Below are 23,832 nucleotides of genomic sequence, written 5' to 3' on the forward strand. Positions count from 1 at the left end.
TGGCTCGCTCCCGCTGTATTAAGACACAGCGGGAGTCGGGCCAGGGGAGGAGAGGGGGTGATCACCGCCTCTCTTCAGCGATCGTCGGGGATCGAGTGAGGAAATCCGTCTGCTTGTGTAAACAAAGCGGGCGGATCTCCTCTGTGACAGGCAGGGACAGATTACAGGATTCAGCATAGCTGAACCTGCGATCTGTGCCTGTGTCACACAACCTCCTCCCCCCACACACGTCAGTAAGCATGAGGCATACATTTAAACCCTTGATCACCAACAGTGTTAACCCCTTCCCTGCCAGTGTCATTATTACAGTAACAGTGCATATTTTTAGCACCGATTACTGTAGTAATGTCACTGGTCCCCCCAAAAGCGTCAAAAAATGTCAGTTAGGGGTCCGATCTGTCCGCCGCAATGTCGCAGTCCCACAAAAAAAAAAAAAAAATAATTGCAGATCGCCGTCATTACTAGTAAAAAAAAAAACCAAACAATAAAAATCTTTCCCGTAGTTAGTAAATGCGATAACTTTTGCAAAAACCAATCAAAATACGCTAATTGTGATTTTTTTTTACCAAAAATATGTAGCAGAAAACAAATTGGCCTAAAATGTTAAAAAATTTTGATTTGTAAATTTTTTCGGGGGAATGTTATGTATCAGAATGTGAAAAATATTGCTTTTTTTTTCTTCAAAATTGTGTTTTTTTTTCAAAAATTAAATATAAAAAAAAAAAAGGACATGAATTTAATTTGGGTACAGCGTCGCAGGAAGGGGGTAAAATCTTCCAGTCTTAAAGTGGTTAAAAATATGCTCATTGAGAATTCTTTTGTCAAAGACATGTATAGCTAAATACATTTTGACCTAAATATATGACAAAAATGTAATATATTGGATATTTTTTAAAGTCAAAGTAGAAAATGTCAATTTTTTTTGCAAAATTTTTGCTTTTTTTTATTAAGATCACAAAAAATGAAAAGCGCAGAGGTGATCAAATACCACCAAAAGAAAGCTTTGTTTGTGGGGAAAAAAGGGACGTAAATTTCGTTTGGGTTCAGCGTTGCATGACCGCGCAATTGTCAGTTAAAGTCACGCAGTGCCAAGATGAAAAAAGTGGCCTGGACATTAAGCAGGAAAATCCTCCGGGGCTAAAGTGGTTAAACAGCAGCCTACAAAAGCTTGCGGCCAAGGGAAGCCTCCTCAGATGCCAACACATCCACTTTATAAAACGTTGTAAAAATGTGCACCGACGATCAGATGGCCACCTTACAAACCTGCGTCACGGACGCCTGATGACGGAAAGCCCAGGAGGCATCAAGCACCCTAGTATAGTGCACCTGGACAGGGAAAGGAGGAACCTGACCCCTGATGGAATAGGCCTGAACCACATTCACTCTGAGCCATCTAAAAATGGTCGCAGAGGAAGCAGACAACTCTTTACGAGGCCATCTTTGAGCACAAATAGTGAGTCTGACCTCCTGAAAGACTACGTAGCTGCCAGGTACACCCTAATTGCCCGGACCACATCCAAGGCATGCAAGGCAAATTCCTCTTGATGTTTAAGTCTAGGACACAGGGAAGGCAGCACAATGTCTATATTCAAATGAAAATCAGAGACCATCTTAGGAAGGAATGACGGACAGGAGCGAAGCCCCACCTTATCCCTGTGAAGCACAAGATAAGGTGAATGACAGGATAACGCAGCTGGGTCCGACACCCTGCCTGCAGAGGTGATGACCACCAAAAAGGCCACCACCTGGGACAGCTGAAGCTGAAGTGCTGAACACCCTCAAAAGATGTGGCCAAGGGTCATTGGAAGAAAAAAAAAAACGCCAAGGCCAACACCTGGCCCTTGATAGTGCCCAAAGCCAACTTCTGGACATTGGGCGGTAGTCTGGATTCTTCCAGGGTCCAGACCCTCTGAGCAGAACTTCTGCCGAGAATGCCTCCCCACCCGGACAGGCTGGCATCCGTGGTGACCAATGTCCAATACAAGGGTAGGAAGGATTTTGTCCTACCAGAGTGCCGGGAAACGGAACCACCAAATCAGGGACTTTCTTGTACCCCGGCTCAGCTGGACTTGGCTCTCCAGAGACTGTGGATTCTCTACCCATGTGATGAGAATCTCCCGTTTCAGGGACCCCGTATGGAACTGCGCAAACAGGACCACCTCGAAGGTTGACACCATTTGGCCAGCTACCTGCATTCAAGTTCAGAAGGACGACCATCTTCTGGTCAGCAGGAGACAAACTGCAACCTGCAGGGTTTGAATTTTGTCCAGAGGAAGAAATACTCTGGCTAAGGCAGAGTCCAGAGTCAGCCCCAGATAGTCTAGTTTCGTAGAAGGGACCAAGGCTGACTCCCGAAGATTCAGAATCCAGCCAAACTCATTCGTATGGTGATCTCCAAGTTTTCCACCAGCTCAGCAGAAGACTCTGCTTGCAGAAGGAGAACGTATAAATAGCCCAGGACCACGATCCCCCACTGGCTTAACAATGCCAGTACCGGAGCCAACACTGTAGTGAAGACTCAGGGAGCAGAGGCAAGACCAAATGGTAACACCCCAAACTGATAATGTTCCTCTCCCACCTCAAAGCGGGGGAAGCGTTGGTGACCAACACATATTGTAATGTGAAGGTAGACATCTTTTATGTCTACGTAGGCAAGAAAATCCCTGATGCAGGAAAGCCACCACTGTGCGAATGGACTCCATCCTGAACTTCTGCACCCGCACAAGCAGTTCAGCGCCTTGAGGTCCAGGACTGGACACACCTTGCTCTCCTTCCTGAGAACTATAAACAGGTTGAGTTAAAAACCCCTGAAAAACGTTCTGCAATCGGAACCGGGACAATCACCCCTTGAAGCAAAGATCTTGCACCGCCCCAAAGAGGACCTGTAAGCGGACATGAGACAGTCGCATGTTGGAAGGAAAGAACATTTCCGGAGGGTGAGCATGAAAGTCTTGTATCCGGATCGCATGACTTCGTAGACCCACTTGTCATCTACCGGGGAAGTCCACGGATCTTGGAACCAGCGAAGACGTCCTCCCACCCCAGATACGGTTTGAGGGCGCACCTTCATGCTGAAGGAGCCTTGTCCGCAGAAGCCCACTCTTGACTTGCAAAACCTTGCTTAGATCCCTCAGGAAAAGGAGGGCCCACATCTGCGACAAGGGTCCTTGCCCTTAGTAGCCTGTGGAAGAAAGGTACTCTCCCCCCCCCCCCCCCCCCGTGAGACCCTTAACTATGTCATCCAGGGCAGCTTCTTACAGACAAGCTCCTTGAAAAAGTTAGAACAGCCAGGGCTTTTTTTTTTTTTTTTTTTTTTTTTTTTTTAAAAAAAAATCGATCAACTTGGGTACATTTAGTCTGCCCATACATGGTTTGAATCTCGGCCCGCTTCCTGCTGAACCGGCTGAGATTCAAAACGTCTATGGTCAGCCTAAGCACACTTTGAGGAACTGAGGTTTATCCTGTGGGTGAGTATTCATGTTATATCACTATCTTCACTATGAAAATGTCTAACCTTTGTATTTTACTTCTAGAAACCCTGTCAATAACATCCACTCACGATGAAGTGAATGAACAGTCACAAAACACACTGAGATTGATGGTGCATTTTTTTTTTCCAAAAAAATTAATTTAGGAGGAGTGTTGATACAAGATGTAAAATCATATATTAGCAATGCTAAGGAGACAAGCAGCAGTAAATCAGTATTATTTTAAAATACTTTCACAGTGAAAAGGAAAACTATTTTTACCTTTTGATAAAATAAAAGATTGATTTTTTTTAATGATATTTCTTGTTGATGGCTTGATGTAACTCAAAGTCTCATGGGCATATTTAGTAGATTTTTTGAGACAGAAGAGATGTTCTTTGTCTTCTGAATCTTCTCTGTTCCCTCAATAGCTTAGAAGCAGTGGGCACAAGTGGTGTGTTCTCACATATAAACCCATTCTCCAAAGCTGCAGACGGGTCTACTTTAATTATTGAAAGCTCAGTGTAGTAAAGGCATCCTGTGCTGAGACAAACATGACAGCATTGCTAGCCTTTTTGTGGAAGATTTAGTCCCCTGGCTGTGCCAGGTCTCAATACTTACTGGGTCATTGGCCAAGATAAAAAATGAAGATGAAATAGGGAGAAAAGTCTCACCTCCTGATCTGTATATTTACAATCAGGATATTTACTATATAAAACAAACGGCCACTGATCTCTACAACTGAGCCCACAAGGATGACCAAAAGTGTTGGAGAGGAGAGGTACTCAGGCAGGTGTTTTATTTATAGTTGGTTAAAAAAAAAAGTTTTTACAAAGTGACCTCATCGTTGTGTGGCTCTGATTCCTTTAGGTAAGAAAGTGCATAGAGGGACAACAGGCTCCTTGACCAGCACCGGAGACACCCATGTTTGGAAGGAGATGTAGGAGTTTGGAGTGGTGATCGCTTTTGTTCTACAAACTGAGGGCACTTTCTTTTAAAGCAGGGGTGGGGAACCTTTTTTCTGCCAAGGGCCATTTGGGTATTTATGAAATCATTCAGGGGCCGTACAAAATTATCAGCTTAAAAATGTGCCTGTTATACACTGTCAAACATTGAATTAACTCACCCCTAATGTGATGGCTGCCACTGCTTCTCTTTGGTGAGGTGTGTGATATTAGCTGGTATGGAGGATGTTGCTACTTGTAACTGGTTTTCCAGGTTTGCTTTGGTCAGTCTGGAGCGCAGTTGACTCTTTGTGGTGGTAACTTTTGAAAAGAACTGCTGGTGGGTACTGCTGGCTGGTACTGCGCTGTGGGTACTGCTGGCTAGTGCTGCGCTGCAAGTACTGCTGGCTAATACTGTTGTGGGTACTGCCGACTCTGGCCGGTACTGTTGTGGGTACTGCCGACTCTGGCCGGTACTGTTGTGGGTACTGCCGACTCTGGCCGGTACTGTTGTGGGTACTGCCGACTCTGGTGGGTTCTGCCGGCTCTGGCTGGGTTCTGCCGGCTCTGGCTGGGTTCTGCCGGCTCTGGCTGGGTTCTGCCGGCTCTGGCTGGGTTCTGCCGGCTCTGGCTGGGTTCTGCCGGCTCTGGCTGGGTTCTGCCGGCTCTGGCTGGGTTCTGCCGGCTCTGGCTGGGTTCTGCCGGCTCTGGCTGGGTTCTGCTGGCTCTGGCTGGGTTCTGCTGGCTCTGGCTGGCTCGTACTGTGCTTTAAGTACTGTTTTGGGTACTGCTGGCTCTGGCTGGTACTGCTGTGGGTACTGCTGGCTCTGGCTGGTACTGCTATGGGTACTGCTGGCTCTAGCTGGTACTGCTGTGGTGTTGCTGGCGGGAAATGCTGGCTAGGAGAAGTGTAGCGGCATCACGCTGGAGGAAGAGGCGATGTTTCCTGTATTGGTCACAGGCGGAGTGCATTTGATATCACTCCGCCTGTGACTCAGACTGTCAGAATGGAGCTGGAACTATACAGGAAGCATCGGCTCCATTCTGACAGATCAGCTGAGAGACACAGACACTGGCCGGACCAGATGACGTATGCGGCCTGCGGGCTGTAGGTTCCCTACCCCTTTTTTAAAGTAATGAAGCATTTGGGTCAGCATCAGAGGCAGGAAAAAAAGCTTTTTAAGAAAGAGTAAAAAAAATAAAAACACAGTAGGGGTTTTATATAAAGTCACCACATTCTAACCTTCATTACTTGTTATACCAGTAAATTAGGTTTCTAATACATGACCAATCAGATGTATTCTTTAGGCAGGCAGGGATAACTTACCTTTCTTAGCATGTCATTCTGCTCCATATTATGGATCTTTTCAGGAATAATTTCACCCTTCAAAGTGTATTCAAAGAATTTCCCACTGACGTTGACTAGTAGTGTGGTATAAGCCCTTTGTTCTTCAGAGCAGCTGATGGTTTTGTTAGAGGTGCTGGTAGAAGGAATGCCGTATCTTAGTATTACACCCACAATAAGTCCTAAAATAAAGTAAAATGAAATAAAAATAATGATTATAATTATTATTTTGGAATTTCCAAGCCAGCATTCATTTTATTTTTAAATAATAGTTGAAGGGCCTGTATCAATGGGCAAATGCAGATTGCTTAAGACATTAGTTTGAAAGCCTTCTGGGACCAATCAGAATTTATTGACAGGTACAATTGGCATCCTTCTGACCTGCATTTAATGTGATTCAAGCTACTTTTTGCATTAACATAGACTTGTGTGGGAGAGAAGCAGTTCTGGCCAAAACCAAAGCCTGGCAACAATGGCCTTAAAAGCTCAGTGTACAGTATATGGCAAACTTAATTTGCAGTAGGGTGTGAAGGAAATACGGAGTTAAATACTGGTTCTCAGGCTATCTACATTTACTTACAATAAGGGGTGGGAAAAAAAAAAAAACACATTACAGAATTACACTTTTAACTGCAAATTCAAAGACTTGGATAGGATTTTATTACAGACAAACAAATCTAATAAGCACACATACACAGGCAGTACAATGGTGGCTATTCCCTAATGAATAATTAAATAGGGCAGAACTTCCATTTAAACATAGAAAAGTCAGTGACTTCTTCACTATATATGCACCAAGTAGAAGTGTAAACCCTTAACATAATTTCCAGTATGTTTGTCATCATGCATTATATACAGCTTTGTTAGGAAAATCATCTTTTTTTTGAGTGTATGTTCCTGCAATAACTTGAGATCCTGCCAGCAAAAGCATTTCCTGTTGTAGGCTGACAAAACTAAGCTACTTCCTTGAAATGAGCAGCAGCGTTGTCAGTCTGCACATGCACTTATGTTGGCAGTTGAGATGACTATTTGAAAGAAACGAAAAGCAGCCCAACAGTCAGTGCCATCTTAAGAGCATTTAAGGGCCCCGGGCAATGCAGTGCACTGGGGCCCTGCCTACACAATCACCCAGAATCACCCAGAATAAAAATGCAAATTATCAATAAGGCTATATTTATTGGTACAGCAGTGCCAGGGTAATGACAGCTTCCAAGTTTGCCGGCAGGGTCAAGTGAACACACACATGGATGGGAGTCAGACTTGACTGTCCTGTGTGTGCCTGTTCCCGTAGAGGCAGACAGGCATTCCTGCAGATGTGGGCTCCCCCTCCATGGCCCAAATGGCCTGACAGCAGGGCAGGGCGGACAGGCGATTGCCACCTGCTAAGTTTGGCGGCGGGATGCACACGGGAATCTGGACTAATGCTTGGCTGGAGCTGGGTTGCTGGGCAGGTGGGGCCCCCTGGGCAAGTGGGGCCCCCGGGCGGCTTCCCAGCGTGCCCATTCGGTAAGATGGCCCTACCAACAGTCAACCAAAGTAGCGCACATGGCAAGCTTGCAATGTTTCCAAATGAGAGGCAGAGATTTTGAGTCATCAACCTGTAAGAGAAAGTTCTGTTCTTGTCAACAGAAATAATAAACTTATGCGCGATTTTGAGGTAAGCGATCAAATGGATCTTCCCAATCTAAAAAATAGATGTGGAACTCCTCCAAGCCAGCAGCTGATTCTGATAGTGTCACCACTAATCACAACGTAATTAAAAAATATAAAGATCAGCGCTCAACTTTTTTTTTTTTTTTTTTTTTTTTCAGGGGGACCACTAGATCTAATATAAATGTATGTAGAAAAGACGTGCCTTAAAAGAATATTGAATGGTGATCAAATTAATAAATGTGTCAATAAAAGTGTGTTCAAAAATGCTGAATGTATAGAGTGATGATAGAATAGATAAATGTGTACAAAATAAATCCAATCAAAGATGCAATGCTGAGTGACTGTTCAAGTAAACCAAACTCATGTGCGACTCTATACGATCAAATAAATCCAACTCATAAAAGTGTAGAACATGAGTGACAGTGACAAAAATAAAGGCAACTAAATATAGCAATATTAAGCTAAAAAAGTGCTTCAATAGTCCATAAAGTGCGTATATTAATTTAACAAATATTCATGATAGCAGTCCCAAATGAAGTAAATAAAGTGCAGTGTGCCAAAAAAAATCTTTCTATATATGGTGATCTTTCCAATCAACTCAAAAAAGTGAAAGGTGCTCTTCAAACACAGCAGGGTGAGTGTATCCCGGTGAGCATACAATCCAGACACCGAGTGCAGTGGCCGCTCACCTCCACAACACTCAGATTGAGCGTTAGATATAACAATCCTGGCAACCCTTTTCAACTTGTTCGCTAACAACCCAGCGTGCTCCAGCAGCAATGGATACAATAATGGAGATATCGCAGCATAGGAAGCTCAGAACTGCCTTAATTCCTGTGTTGGTAACTTAAAAAGAGAGGCTCTCATGGTGCAGAAACGTAGGGTAGTATTTATTAACAGACAATAGTAGTGCAGGCTACTCACATTACAGTCGATAAAATAAAGCAGGTAGTGTCACAAACCGCCGATGCGGTGCAATCCGAAGCTTCTGGTCACGGCCGAAGACCAGAAGTGACGTCGGTACGGCTTACCCTGACGCGTTGCGCTACGAACACCCGTAGCTTTCTCAAAGGGGTGCTACGGGTGTTCGTAGCGCAACGCGTCAGGGTAAGCCATACCGACGTCACTTCCGGTCTTCGGCCGTGACCGGAAGCTTCGGATTGCACCGCATCGGCGGTTTGTGACACTACCTGCTTTGTTTTATCGACTGTAATGTGAGTAGCCTGCACTACTATTGTCTGTTAATAAATACTACCCTACGTTTCTGCACCATGAGAGCCTCTCTTTTTAAGTTACCAACACAGGAATTAAGGCAGTTCTGAGCTTCCTATGCTGCGATATCTCCATTATTGTATCCATTGCTGCTGGAGCACGCTGGGTTGTTAGCGAACAAGTTGAAAAGGGTTGCCAGGATTGTTATATCTAACGCTCAATCTGAGTGTTGTGGAGGTGAGCGGCCACTGCACTCGGTGTCTGGATTGTATGCTCACGGGGATACACTCACCCTGCTGTGTTTGAAGAGCACCTTTCACTTTTTTGAGTTGATTGGAAAGATCACCATATATAGAAAGATTTGTTTTGGCACACTGCACTTTATTTACTTCATTTGGGACTGCTATCATGAATGTTTGTTAAATTAATATACGCACTTTATGGACTATTGAAGCACTTTTTTAGCTTAATATTGCTATATTTAGTTGCCTTTATTTTTGTCACTGTCACTCATGTTCTACACTTTTATGAGTTGGATTTATTTGATCGTATAGAGTCGCACATGAGTTTGGTTTACTTGAACAGTCACTCAGCATTGCATCTTTGATTGGATTTATTTTGTACACATTTATCTATTCTATCATCACTATATACATTCAGCATTTTTGAACACACTTTTATCGACACATTTATTAATTTGATCACCATTCAATATTCTTTTAAGGCACGTCTTTTCTACATACATTTATATTAGATCTAGTGGTCCCCCTGAAAAAAAAAAAAAAAAAAAAAGTTGAGCGCTGATCTTTATATTTTTTAATTCTGTTCTTGTCAAGATGTCCAGGAAAAAAACATTCCAAAAATAGAAATGTATTTGTGTCCACTACAGTGGACGATGAGGCCTTCCAGACCCTGTGCCAAGCGGCTGCTCTTCCACAAAGCGAACCCCTGGGATGTCACTCGTTCCATATTGTCCCCATTTACACAATGCCTTGTATCTTTTTCAATGAGCATAATGTGTTCCCTGATTGGACAAGGTGGAGATAGTGATATCACCACCCAGCCCCTCCACCTTGTCCAAATCTGAGAATTCCTTGTACTCACAAAAAAAAAGTACAAGACTTTCTGCAAATGGCAACTGTCCTGAGCTAGTGACTGCCTCCATAATGACTCAAACTATGCAGAAGGGAAGCTGTTTGACGCAGGACCTGGAAGACCCCAGCAATCACTGTAGTAGCACCGACTTTTACAGTTATTCTTCACTTTTGCACCATTCCTAGGAGGTATGAAATATGTACAACAAACCGATGTAACTATGCCATAAAACACATAGCTGGAGTTATGCTTTAAAGTTTCCTAAGCACAGTAAAAAAAAAAAAAAAAAATGGTACAACTACAAGAAAAATAGGAGGGTGTCATATCTTCAAACATAATCAAATAGATACCTGCCCATCTATAAAGCCCCTAAAGCAAGCTCAGAGAAAAAAATCCTAATGTATCTGATGCCTATACATACCCTCCCTGCCACATCTCTATTTTTTTGGAATTTCTGGGTATAGAGAAGCAAAATACACCACAGATGCTTCCCATCAATGCAGAACTTGGGGCCTGAGTCACACCAGGGAAGAGTGACATGGGAGCTGGGTGTAGGCTGCAGTATTTCCTCCAACCTAAAGGTGGCACTGTGCCATTTCTTTAGGCTGACAGGAGCCAATTGAGGAATAACTGTCTTCTGCTATGGGCTCCAGGCTGCCATCTTGGGGAAGACAGCAGTCCTATTGGAAAAGCTAGTGAGATCTGAGCAACCATGTCGACTGAGAATTTCATCTCACCATTCGGTGTTCCTGCAGTAGAGGGGGGATAAGAGGACCACAACCCCCGCTGGTCAGGGAGAGAGTAGGAGTAGCAATAGTGAGAGGTATCAGTCAAGGAAGGACAGAGTAGGTTTCTTCTTACAAGGTTTCTTTCCTGTGAGCCACCTGTCCCCAACTGGCAGCCAGAAAGCTGCAGGAAAATTTGGACATGGCAGCGTGCACAAGCTATGGCCTCCTCCTAGGGAAGTGTTCTGGCATTCTCTGGTATGTGAATGACTGATCATTACTATTTGGAACAGTGACCTCTTCTGCCTTAAGAAGTGTATAACCTGCCACATATGCAGTGCTATTGCTGTAAAATTACTATTGGAAAGTGCCTTCTGGATAAACAGTGCCCTCTTCTGCCTGAAGAAGTGTATGGGCCACAGAATAAGTTGTGCTTTTGCTTTAGCTTGCGTTTTATCTACCAACAGTCAATTTCTACAATAGAGAAACTTCTTCCTATTAAAATAACAAACATGTTAAACTTGCCTCCATTATGAAGTGTTTTTTTCACAGAGCAGCCCTGATCCTCCTCTTCTCAGGTCCCTGGCTGGAGCGCCTGGCCCCTCCCTCCTGTTCAGTGCCCCCACAGCAAGCAGTTTGCTATGGGGGCACCCAAGCAGAGCTGCAGCTCTGAATCCATTCAGACTTGGAGATGCCATTCACACCCCCCCCCTCCTGATTGGCTGAGTTTGATTGTCTCAGACAGACAATCAGAAGAGAGAGTCCCGTATGACTGAGGCACTTGTGGACATCGCTGGATACAGGGGGGGGGCTCAGGTAAGTATTAGGGGGGCTGAGTCGGGTTGCTGCACACAGGTTTTTTATCTTAATGCATAGAATACATTAAGATAAAAAAAAAAAAACCTTCTGACTTTACAACTCCTTTAAGTATGCACATGTGTTTATTAAATTATCAGGTACACTGGTTAGGCGCCATTTATTTTATTTTTTTATTTATTTCAGGTACTTATGTAGCGCTGTCAATTTACGCAGCGCTTTACATATATATTGTACATTCACATCAGTCCCTGCCCTCAAGGAGCATACAATCTAAGGTCCCTAACTCACATTCATACACAGTAGGGCCAATTTTATACAGGATCCAATTAACCTACCAGCATGTCTTTGGAGTGTGGGAGGAAACCGGAGTACCCGGGGGAAACCCACGCAGGCACAGGGAGAACATGCAGGGTAGGCCCCTGTGCCATTGAGTGTGTAATTGTTAACAATACTAGACAACTGCCAGTGATATTGTGGGGCAGTGGATGGGGGTCTAAGCAATGTTACAGCAGGTAATGGCAGGTAGAGGCACTTAAAGCATAACTAAACGAAAAACTTTGGTTTAGTTGCGGATAGAGTGGGGAGGGAATAAATCACCTGTCAGGTTTAGGGCTCATGTACACTGCAACTTGTAAACGGACGTTTAGGAGAAGTTGGCAGTGCTGTATCTTGGCCTAGGCCAACAAGGCCCAGGCCTAGGGCGGAACTTTGCAGGGGGGAAGCAAAAAAGCTGCACCCTGCACAAAAAAATAAATAAATAAAGCACTCACACTGCTACCTGCCAGTATGATAATACCGGCGGGTGAGGACATTCAGACAGACCGCAGGCCGCCAACCACACTTAATACAACTGGCCCGACGGCCCCCAATGCTAATAAGTGTGGCACTGCAGCCTAATACTCTGCCTACCCTCCTCTGCCCCGAGGTATGGCAGGAATCATGTAAATAATATAATTTCATTTCTTTAAACATCCTTGTCCTTGAGCGAGCATACTGAATTGCATCATATACAAATAAGACTTTTAATTGTATATGATGCAATAATATTTTGGACCTGCTTACCTTTATATGTCCTATCGCAATATGTCACTGGGTTAGTAAGATTACTCCTGTCTTATGAGATATTTGGACTTGTGTTTGCTGTCACTGATTATTTCACGTATTTGTATAATGACTATGGACTTCCCTGCCATTGTATTTCACATTGGCACCTATTCACTTCCCCACTTCCCTTTCCCCACCCTTTTGTTTGTGTGTGGTTTTCTTTGTTGTTCGTCACTTCACTTTCACCTTTTTCTTCCTGCACGACGAGTAGGGTGTGGGTCCTCGGGCCCAGCCTTGAAAGTCTTGGGAGAGGGCGGATATGGCCTTCTGGCTTAGTTTGTCTTCTCTCATGGGGTCTCCCTTCGGGGGAGCCCCACCTAGTAATTGGGGAGGGCTGTTTCGGCAGTCCCACTGGAGAATGGGGTTTGCCTGGTTTCGGCCAGGCAGACCATTGGAAGTACCTCAGTCCCTGTCAGGAGTCTTGCGCCCCGGGGGATCAGGGTCAGGGTCCAACCTCTTCGGAGGCCAGACCATTTCGCACACCCTGTGCAGTTTTTGTGTTCTTCACGTTTGCGTGTGTGCACTTTTTATGCACCGGGTGATAGTCTTGAGTGTGTTTACACACCACGGTCTTATAAAAAAAAAAAAAAAAAAATGGACTTCCTAATCATTATACAAATAAGTGAAATATTCCTATAATTACAATCAGTGACAGCAAACACAAGTCCAAATATCTTAGGCTGCACTAATGGGAACTGATAGGCTGCACTGGTGGCCACTGATGGGGCTGCACTGGTGGCCACTGATGGGGCTGCACTGATATGCTGCACTGATGGAAGTTGCACTGATGGGCAGTTTATAAGCCGGCACTGGTAAGGCTGCACTGATGGGCAATGATAAGGCTGAACTTATGGGAACTGATGAGGCTACGCTGATGGGCACTGATACACTGTGGTTGTGGTCTGTGGTTTACAGATGACAGAACTGGTCAGAAACAAGAAGGGGTGTAGCCTTTACAGGAAGGGGTGGGTCATATTTGAATTAGGGGGTGCACAAGTTTAGTCAGGCCTAGGGCAGCACAAAACCTAAATACACCACTGGCAGTTGGGCGTTTTTTTCAGAAGCCCCTGAACACACCTCTATGTTATCTTATCTGTCCATGTACACAGGGTTGTTTACAGTCATTTACAGGCAGTTGAGTTCAGTGACGTTTTTTGGAAAGAAATTATGCGTTCGAACGTGTGTTTCCAACGCAAAGACACGACCACCCGCGTTTAGCGCTTGCGTTTTCAGGAGGCCTTTATATATATATATATATATATTATATATATATATATATATATATACATATACACACACGGTCACCCTGGCATGGCAGAGTCAGGTCATCCTTACATGGCAGCTGCATGACCCCACTCTGCCATGTCAGGGTGACCTGAGTTTGCAGCTGCCATGTCAGGGTATCCTGACTATGCCATGCCAGGGTGACCAAACTCTGTAGATGTTGGGTTTGGGTTGTTGTTGGTTTGATGACACCCCCCCCCCCCCCATCTTGTAATGGGGTCACTAGTTCTGGTGACCTGGGGGTTTCATTTGTTCATTTGTGTCACTTTCTGTTTGGCTATGGGATAGGAATTGAAGGGAAATCTCCAAAATGTGACACAGCGAAAAAAAAATTTGACAGGGGTTATAACCCTCCTTTACTCTATCAAAGATCAAAACTTTTTTTTTTTTTTTTAGCTATAATTCTACTTTCATTTTTCCTATGCAGGGTTCAGCGTGATGCATGGAGGGAAGCCAGGGTAAAAACTGAACTCAAAGCTGACCTACTTTTTCCCAATCAGGCCTCATTTTATGTTTTTCTTTAAACTAAATGAAATGTTATAAAAAGGCTGAATTTGTATAACAATCAGCTCCTCAAAACGTGAAAGTATGACAAATCTGGAAAACGGGATGTAAACCTACAAAAACAATAGACCCCAAATTCTACTGGACTTTAAGACACATTTCTGCTTTCGAGACTCTTCAGCAATGATAGGCAACCAGTAGAGCCGTAGGTGCTGTAGAGATACAAGAAAACACAGATGGCTCCGCAGCTCGAGATTATACACATACTGGCTGGCAAACCATGCTGATCTGGAGATCCAAAAGGGGCTGCCTAAATTTCCACATTTATAACCGTAAACATGTCTTTCAATACTTGGTCAATAATTACACCAAACGTAATCAGAACACTCAAGAGTCCTGAGAAACAGAATTCTGGAAACCCCCTGAAATTACACTGCTTCTCATATTATACCACCTACAAATTATAAAATGTCCCTGTGGACATGAGCAATTCTAGATTACAAGCTAGAAGATGGTTTATTATACATTTCTGAAACCTGATCATTCTGATCAAGGACGACAGAGAAACCACACTTTATAAAGCACATTTTAGGTCAATAGTAGTAAATTCAGTAGAAAATAAAAAAAAAATAGTAGAGAAAAAAATATTTAGAATTGCCTTTACGTGGAGACGACCGACCAGACATATAGCTGATATTCCCACAAGACATGTGAAAGGTACATGCTATAAGAAAATCGGAAAAGAAAAATTCTGTACGAGGTACGATCCTTTGATTTTCATATAGTGTGTGCACATCGATCGACATCCAATTCAGACTTTCCAAATGAAAATTCCGAAGGGACAAACTCACTCAGGACAGGGGCTTTTGGAGGGGACTCCAGACTAGCCTCTTGCCTACTTACTATGGGCCCTGGCTTATGAGGAAACACTGCTCTTAGTGGGGTGTATGCTGGGGGGACCATTGGAGTAATGTTACTTTGGATTCAAGTCCACATCTCCACAAGAAGCAAAGACTCTGGGACTCTAGGCCTAGGATCCATGTTAAAGACCTAGCTGCCTATTGCCAATAGGGGACTGCTCCACACAGTCAGACTCATGGTAGATGCGAATGCCATCAGCTCAAAGATTTGTCTTTCACACATTGCGGATTGTGCGGATTAACTCACCTATTGTCTAGTGTGCAGTGGGGTATTTAGGTTTTGTGCTGCCCTAGGCCTGACTAAACTACTTGTGCACCCCCTAATTTAAATATGACCCACCCCTTCCTGTAAAGGCCACACCCCTTCCTGTTTCTGACCAGTTCTGTCATCTGTAAACCACAGACCACAACGTATCAGTGCCCATCAGCGTAGCCTCATCAGTTCCCATAAGTTCAGCCTTATCAGTGCCCATCAGTGCAGCCTTACCAGTTCCGGCTTATAAACTGCCCATCAGTGCAACCTCATCAGTGCAGCATATCAGTCTAGCCTCATTAGTGGCCATCAGTACAGCCCCATCAGCGGCCACCAGTGTAGCCTATCAGTGCCCATTAGTGCAGCCTAAGATATTTGGACTTGTGTTTGCTGTAACTGATTGTAATTATAGGAATATTTTACTTATTTGTATAATGATTAGGAAGTCCATTTTTTTTTTTTTGAGCCCGAGGGGTGTAAACACACTCAAGACTATCACCCGGTGCGTAAAAAGTGCACACACGCAAACGTGAAGAACACAAAAACTGCACAGGGTGTGCAAAATGGTCTGGCCTCCAAAGAGGTTGGACCCTGACCCCGATCCCCTGGGACGCAAGACTCATGACAGGGACTGAGGTACTTCCAATGGTCTGCCTGGCCGAAACCAGGCAAACCCCGTTCTCCAGGGGGACTGCCGAAACAGCCCTCCCCAATTACTAGGTGGGGCTCCCCCGAAGGGAGACCCCATGAGAGAAGGAGAACTAAGCCAGAAGGCCATATCCGCCCCCTCCCAAGACTTTCAAAGCTGGGCCCGAGGACCCACACCCTACTTGTCGTGCAGGAAGAAAAAGGTGAAAGTGAAGTGACGAACAACAAAGAAAACCACACACAAACAAAAACGTGGGGAAAGGGAAGTGGGGAAGTGCATAGGTGCCAATGTGAAATACAAAGGCAGGGAAGTCCATAGTCATTATACAAATAAGTGAAATAATCAGTGACAGCAAACACAAGTCCAAATATCTCATAAGATAGGAGTAATCTTACTAACCCAGGAACATATTGCGATAGGACATATAAAGGTAAGCAGGACCAAAATATTATTGCATCATATACAATTAAAAGTCTTATTTGTATATGATGCAATTCAATATGCTCGCTCAAGGACAACTATGTTTAAAGAAATTAAATTATATTATTGACATGATTCCTGCCATACCTGGGGGCAGAGGAGGGTAGGCAGAGTATTAAGCTGCAGTGCCACACTTATTAGCATTGGGGGCCGTCGGGCCAGTTGTATTAAGTGTGGTTGGCGGCCTGCGGTCTGTCTGAATGTCCTCACCCGCCGGTATTATCATACTGGCAGGTAGCAGTGTGAGTGCTTTATTTAATTATTTATTTATTTGTGCGGGGTGCAGCTTTTTTGCTGCCCCCCTGCAAAGTGCCACCCTAGGCCTGGGCCTTGTTGGCCTAGGCCAAGATACAGCACTGCTAGTGTGGGGATGTGTTTACACTTATAATGTGTATTATAATTTATGAGCTCGGTGACGGCAAGGGAGAAAACTCGAAAAAAAATTTGGTACGTGAACAGAACCAATGATTTTCGTTTAATGTGTACCCTTTTTGTACGAGAAAATTTGGATACTAAAGACTGTGCATAATCAGAAACAAATAATAGGTAACAAAAAAAAAATGCTTTGTCGTGCAAGAATTTTTTGTACAATTGTTTCTTAAAATTTTTTGTACAATGTACCATCCTCGGTTTAGACCTGCCGTGAAACACCAAGGAAAACCGAGCGATCGTTTGTCCAATTTTCACATTGTCTACTGGGCATTGGCATAGCACACAACAAACCCCTAGGCATTTTCATGGACCGTATGACTCTCATAACTCTAATCCTCTGTCTCCTTTAGGGTTCATGTCAATGAGTGTTGCTTTTAAAACACTGAACTTGCTATTCAAAAGAAAACACATGCGTTCAAATGGCAAAAGCAACACTTGGTAAAAAAAAAGGCTGTTTGACCTGCAGTTCAAACATACTTTAATAAGACAAGCTGCATGTAAGGAAATGCAGCACAAATCAGTTAAAAAAAAGCCTCTAAACTGCCTTGTATACTGCTTAACCACTTCAGCCCCCTAAGGTTTTACCCCCTTGCTGACCAGACCATTTTTTGCGATATAGCACTGCGTTGATTTACCGGACAGTTGCAAGGTTGTGCGATGTACCCAACTAAAATTTATGTTTTTTTCCCCAACAAAAGGAGCTTTCTTTGGTGGTATTTGATCACTTCTACGGTTTTTTTTTTTGCGCAAAACAAAAAAAAAAAAAGTCAAATTTTGAAAAAAAAAAAAAAAATCTCTATCTATCTATACACATCTGCAGGAAAAAAAATTGGTGAACCCTTTGGAGTGATATGGATTTCTACACAAATTAGTCATAAAATGTGATCTGATCATCATCTAAGTCACAACAATAGACAATTAGGCCCTGTTCACACTGGGGCGATCCGACTTCCCAAGGCGACCACACAGGTCGCGGCGCGCTGCTCGCACCGCGACCTCGGAGCGGCCGGCACAGACTTCATAACATTGAAGTCTATGCAGGTCGCTCCGGGTCGCCCCAAAGAAGCTCCGGACCCTTTTTCTAAGTCGGAGCGACTTGTGTCGCTCCTATTAGAACGGGTCCGTAGCTTCTGTATGGTAGGCGACCTACGGCGACCTGTGAGGCGACCAGGTCGCCTCACAGGTCGCCCCAGTGTGAACGGGGGCTTACAGTCTGCTTAAACTAACACACAAAGAATGAAATGTTGCCATGTTTTTATTGAACACACTATGTAAACATTCACAGTGCAGGTGGAAAAAGTATGTGAACCCTTGGATTTAATAACTGGTTGAACCTCCTTTGGCAGCAATAACTTCAACCAAACATTTCCTGTAGTTGAAGATCAGACGTGCACAATGGTCAGGAGTAATCCTTGACCATTCCTCTTTACAGAACTGTTTCAGTTCAGCAATATTCTTGGGATGCCTGGTCGCTTTCTTGAGGTCATGCCACAACATCTCAATCGGGTTGAGGTCAGGACTCTGATTGGGCCACTTCAGAAGGCGTATTTTCTTCTGTTTAAGCCATTCTGTTGTTGATTTACTTCTATGCTTTGGGTCATTGTCCTGTTGCAACACCCATCTTCTGTTGAGCTTCAGCTGGTAGACAGATGGCCTTAAGTTCTCTTTTAAAATGTCTTGATAAACTTGGGAATTCATTTTTCCTTCGATGATAGCAATCCGTCCAGGCCCCGATGCAGCAAAGCAGCCCCAAACCATGATGCCCCCACCACCATACTTCACAGTTGGGATGATGTTTTGATGTTGGTGTGCTGTGCCTCTTTTTCGCCACACATAGTGTTGTGTGTTTCTTCCAAACAACTCAACTTTGGTTTCATCTGTCCACAGAATATTTTGCCAGTATTGCTGTGGAACATCCAGGTGCTCTTGTGCAAACTGTAAACGTGCAGTAATGTTTTGTTTGGACAGCAGTGGCTTCCTCTGTGGTATCCTCCCATGAAATCCATTCTTGTTTAGTGTTTTACGTATTGTAGATTCACTAACAGGGATGTTAGCATTTGCAAGTGACTTTTGTATGTCTTTAGCTGACACTCTAGGATTCTTATTCACCTCATTGAGCAGTCTGCGCTGTGCTCTTGCAGTCATCTTTACAGGACGGCCACTCCTAGGGAGAGTAGCAGCAATGCTGAACTTTCTCCACCTATAGACAATTTGTCTTACTGTGGACTGATGAACAGCAAGGCTTTTGGAGATACTTTTATAACCCTTTCCAGCTTTATGCAAGTCAACAATTCTTCATCATAGGTCTTCTGAGAGCTCTTTTGTGCGAGGCATCATTCACATCAGGCAATGCTTCTTGTGAAAAGCAAACCCATAACTGGTGTGTGTTTTTTATAGGGCAGGGCAGCTGTAAACAACACCTCCAATCTCATCTCATTGATTGGACTCCAGTTGGCTGACATCTCACTCACATCTCACTCCAATTAGCTCTTGGAGATGTCATTAGTCTAGGGGGTTCACATATTTTTTCCAGCTGCACTGTGAATTTTTACATGGTGTGTTCCAGGCATGACAAATTTGCCTGAAATCTAGGAGCCAGCTAAAAAAGTTAGGAGCCAGTTTTTATTTTTTAAACTAACAACCAAGCTTTAGTTAATAAAACGGATACTGAATTTACACATAAATACGACTAGAACCCCACTCTCTTCTATAGTGCAATTGGATGGAAACAGACTGTCTCTTTCCATCCGCTGCCATCTGATCCGATCCACGGTCGGGATGGATAGAAAATAGAACAACCATCCGTCTGTTTTTGGCGGACAGGATCAGATGGCGGCAGATAACTGCTCCATAGAGGAGAATGAAGGGTCCAATCAGGTCTGCCTGAAAAACTGACAGGCGGACCTGATCAGACAGCCCGTGTGAAAGGGGCCTTCGGCTGTGGCATGGCGATGAGGGGAAAAAAAAAATATATATATATATATATTTTTTTTTTTTTTAATTTAAAAATAAATTAATAATAATAACCACACAAAGGTAACTGGATAGGGAGATGAAGGTCCGGTTCACACTTATGCGATGCGGGAAGGCTGCGAATCCGCAGCCTGTTCCCGCACACGCACCCCCGGCAGTTCACACTGCCATATGCGATACGCTGGGGGTGTCAATGTAATCTTAACGACACCCCCAGTTTGATCGCATATCGCAGTGCGATCTTGCAGTTCGCACAGGATCGGATCGCACAAGTGTGAACCGCTGTGCGATCCGATCCTGATGCGGCTGCAAAAATGCCTCCTGTGCGAGTTTGCTGCGGGTGCGATGCAAATTTAGCCATACAAAGTGTATGGCTAAACTCGCACCGCACAGCTGATCGCATGTAATGAAGGAGCAGTGCGCTAAGACATTACATGCAAACCCGGCACTCGCAGAAGTGTGAACCGGGGCGAAGCCTGCAAAAACTTCCCTCTCATCTCCTCTTGGGAAGAAGATGGAAATGCATTGAGAACAGGGAGTGGAAAGTCATTAATCCCGGCCACCACAAGAGGGCACCAGTTCCCCATTGGAAGCCTCTCTCGCTCACAGAAGAAGGCCGAAAAGCCGGGGCCTCAATTTTCGGACGGCGTGGAAGTCCGTGCACTCGAGGAGGAGGTGGGGGCGCAAAAGGGACAGGACACCTCCTGCAGGGCACCCCAGGCGCCAGGTCGCTAATTCTAGTCGCAATAGTTTAAGCAGCTGTGATTGTCTATTGTTGTGACTTAGATGATGATCAGATCACATTTTATGACCAATTTGTGCAGAAATCCATATCATTCCAAAGGGTTCACCTTTGTATCAAAAGGGTTCACATATACACACTATATATTATATATATATATATATATATATATATATATATATATATATATATATATATATATATATATATATATTTTTTATTTTTTTTTTATTTTACTTTCTGCTATAAAACATAGCCAATAAAATAAATTAAAAAAAAAAATAATAAATTAAAAATTATCAGTTTAGGCCAATGTGTAATCTGCTATATATTTTTAGTTAAATTGTTGGATAGATTTATAGCCTCATTTGTTCTATTTTTTTTTTTTTTTTTTTTTTTTAGTAATGGTAGCGATCAGGCATTTTTAGCGGGACTGCGACATTGCGGTGGACAAATCTGACACTGACACTTTTTGGGGACCAGTGATACCAATACAGTGATCAGTGTTAAAAAATGCACGGTCACTGTAAAAAATGACACTGGTAGGGAAGGAAGTTAACTTCAGGGGCGATCAAAGGGTTAAAGCTGGATACACACTATACAATTTTCTATCGATTTTTTCCTTTAGATTTACCAAAACCATATAATATGAGGTCAAACCTAAACACTTTCAATTTGTATGCAATCAGGAAAGCCCTTGTAATACATAGTTGAAGGTAAATCTAAAGGAAATCTAACAACTAAAGTTGTATAGTGTGTATTCAGCTTAAGTGTGCTCCTAGGGAGTGCTTTCTAATTGTGTGGGGGTCGGGCTGACTGCAGGAAGAGAGACATCTGTTCCTGACTAGTAGGAACACAAGATCTCTCTCTTCCTGTGTGACAGAAGGACGGTCTGCCTTGTTTACATAGGCAGACCGCCGTTCTGCCATTACTTGGAACTGTCATTCCGATTCCGCTAATTGGCTTCCACTGTGTCCAATCACAGTGGGAGCACGACTCCGGCAGCATGCGTGCGTGCCCCAGAGCTGATGGAAGAAGTCACGTACAGGTACGCGATTTAGAGCTTAACCACTTGCCTACTGGGCACTTATACCCCCTTCCTGCCCAGGCCAATTTTCAGCTTTCAGCGCTCTCACGCTTTGAATGACAATTGCACGGTCATGCTACACTGTACCCATATGAAATTTTTATCATTTTTTTCACACAAATCGAGCTTTCTTTTGGTGGTATTTAATCACCTGTGGGTTTTTTATTTCTTACAAAAAAAAAAAAAAAAGAAAAAAGACAGAAAATTTTGAAAAAAAAAAAAAAAAAAGTTTCTTATTTTCTGCAAGTAAATTTTGAAAATAAATGTTTCTCCTTCACTGATGTGCGCTGATGAGGCGGCACTGATAGGCGGCACTTATGGGCACTGATAGGCGGCACTTATGGGCACTGATGAGGTGGCACTTATGGGCACTGATGAGGAGGTACTAATATGCTGCACTGATAGGTGGTACTGATAGGCGGCACTGATGAGCACTGATAGGTGGCACTGCAGGGCACTGAGAGGTGGCACTGATGGGCACTGAGAGGCGGTACTGACGGGTGGCACTGATGGGCAGCACCATCAGTGCCCACACTCAGTGCCAATAGTGCTGCTAGTCAGTGCCCATCAGTGCCTAGATGAGCAGGCACTGAATGGCAGCACTATGGGCACTGATTGCATTTATTTACCTCTTTTGTAATCAGGGCACTGGTGATCAGTGCCCTGATTACATTTTTCTGTGTCAGCTTACCGCTGATCGGCTCTCCTCTTCCTCACACGCAGTCTCTGTGTGAGGAAGGAGAGCTGGCGATGAGAGATGATCTCATATGTTTACATATGAGATCATTTCTCATTGCACAGTCCGATCACGTGGTAAATGGCCGCTGTGATTGGCCATTCACCACGGGCTGTGATTGGCTGTGTCCAAGGGACACGGCCGACAGATTTTCCCCGATGCGCGCTCGCGGGAGCCTGTTACTGGGAGGCTGTTTAAAGACGGCCTCCCGGAAATTAGAGCCCTCGCTGTAGCCGTACATAGGCTATAGCGCGGGTGGCAACAACTTAAGGACTGCCCTTCCGCAGTAAATGTATGTAGGGCAGTCTTAAGTGGTTAATTGGAGTTAATGAGGTTTTGATAAGCTATGCATTACAAATGTGTACAAACAAATACAGAAAAAATATGTCTGATAACATAACATGAGCCCTTTTGGTTGCGCTTAGAATTAACTGCACTGACATATTACATTAAATTGAAAAACAAAATGGTTAGACAATACCGTATACACAGAATATAGGAAGTAATCATATTACAGAAAATTCAGCAATGTCACATCTGCAAGTGAATGGTTTATACATAGACTCCCTAGTGTTTTTCTAATACAGTATGCCATTATATTATCAGACAGTATGTTAATGTTTCAACCTCCCAACGTTTTCCTAAATAACCTTCTGCATCAGGTTTTACCAAATAGGATATGTTCCTATCGAGAGGCTTTAAACTGCAGATTACAAAAAAAGTCAAGCAGACATGCACTTTGCAGGACTGTTGTACACAGGGATCCATAAGTCCCATAGGCAGTGGGTGAAGGGGCCTCTGAAATCACCTTCATACTCCGTCCTTGAACACCATCAGGTGTCTTATATACCAGGTATGCTGATTATGCTGAATTTTACCACGCTCAGTCATTTTTGCAAAGAATCTTTTCTCCTTGGAGGGGTTTATTAGCAGGTTTTACACTTCACTAAGCTGCGGTCAATCATTCTGACATGAGAACCGGCCTGCACCGACTCCAAATCAGTCAGAGAACACAGCGATGAACACCTCTGCCTTGAAGCATTGGAGTCCTTGGTTCAGATCCTAACCAGTACACTACCTGCATGGAGTTCACATGTTCTCCTTTATATAAGTTCATTGGTTCTTGTCTAAATTGGTGAGGTATATACTGTATGTATACCTGTGATGAAGGGAACTTTGATTCTAAGAACCTTAAGGCCCCTTTCACACATGTCCTAAATCCTGTCCGTTCCGTTTTCTGCTCAGCGGGGAATCGATCCGCCGATCCCCCGCTGAGCAGGCGGATGACAGCTCCGCCTCCACTCTGTGTGCGGAGACAGAGGTGTCAGATCCCCGCTCTCCTCTATGGAGGAATCGGATGAGAACGGACCACCTGTCCATTCTCATCTGATCCGCCAGACGGATGAAA

At 43.9% G+C, this 23,832-nt stretch overlaps 1 protein-coding gene across 2 annotated transcripts in view; it reads right to left on the minus strand.

The window, feature by feature from the left end:
- The window catches only part of SLC9A7 (solute carrier family 9 member A7), a 187,886-nt gene that overhangs the window by 123,757 nt on the left and 40,297 nt on the right, over positions 1-23,832 (minus strand). For both annotated transcript variants that reach the window (XM_082245922.1, XM_082245921.1), the window contains exon 2: positions 5,739-5,938. In XM_082245922.1, coding sequence (XP_082102048.1) covers positions 5,739-5,938 — 200 coding nt within the window. The remainder of the gene's footprint in view (positions 1-5,738; positions 5,939-23,832) is intronic.

This window comes from Pelophylax lessonae (genome assembly GCF_965119305.1).
Source record: "Pelophylax lessonae genome assembly, chromosome: 2".
In the NCBI taxonomy this organism is placed as follows: domain Eukaryota; kingdom Metazoa; phylum Chordata; class Amphibia; order Anura; family Ranidae; genus Pelophylax; species Pelophylax lessonae.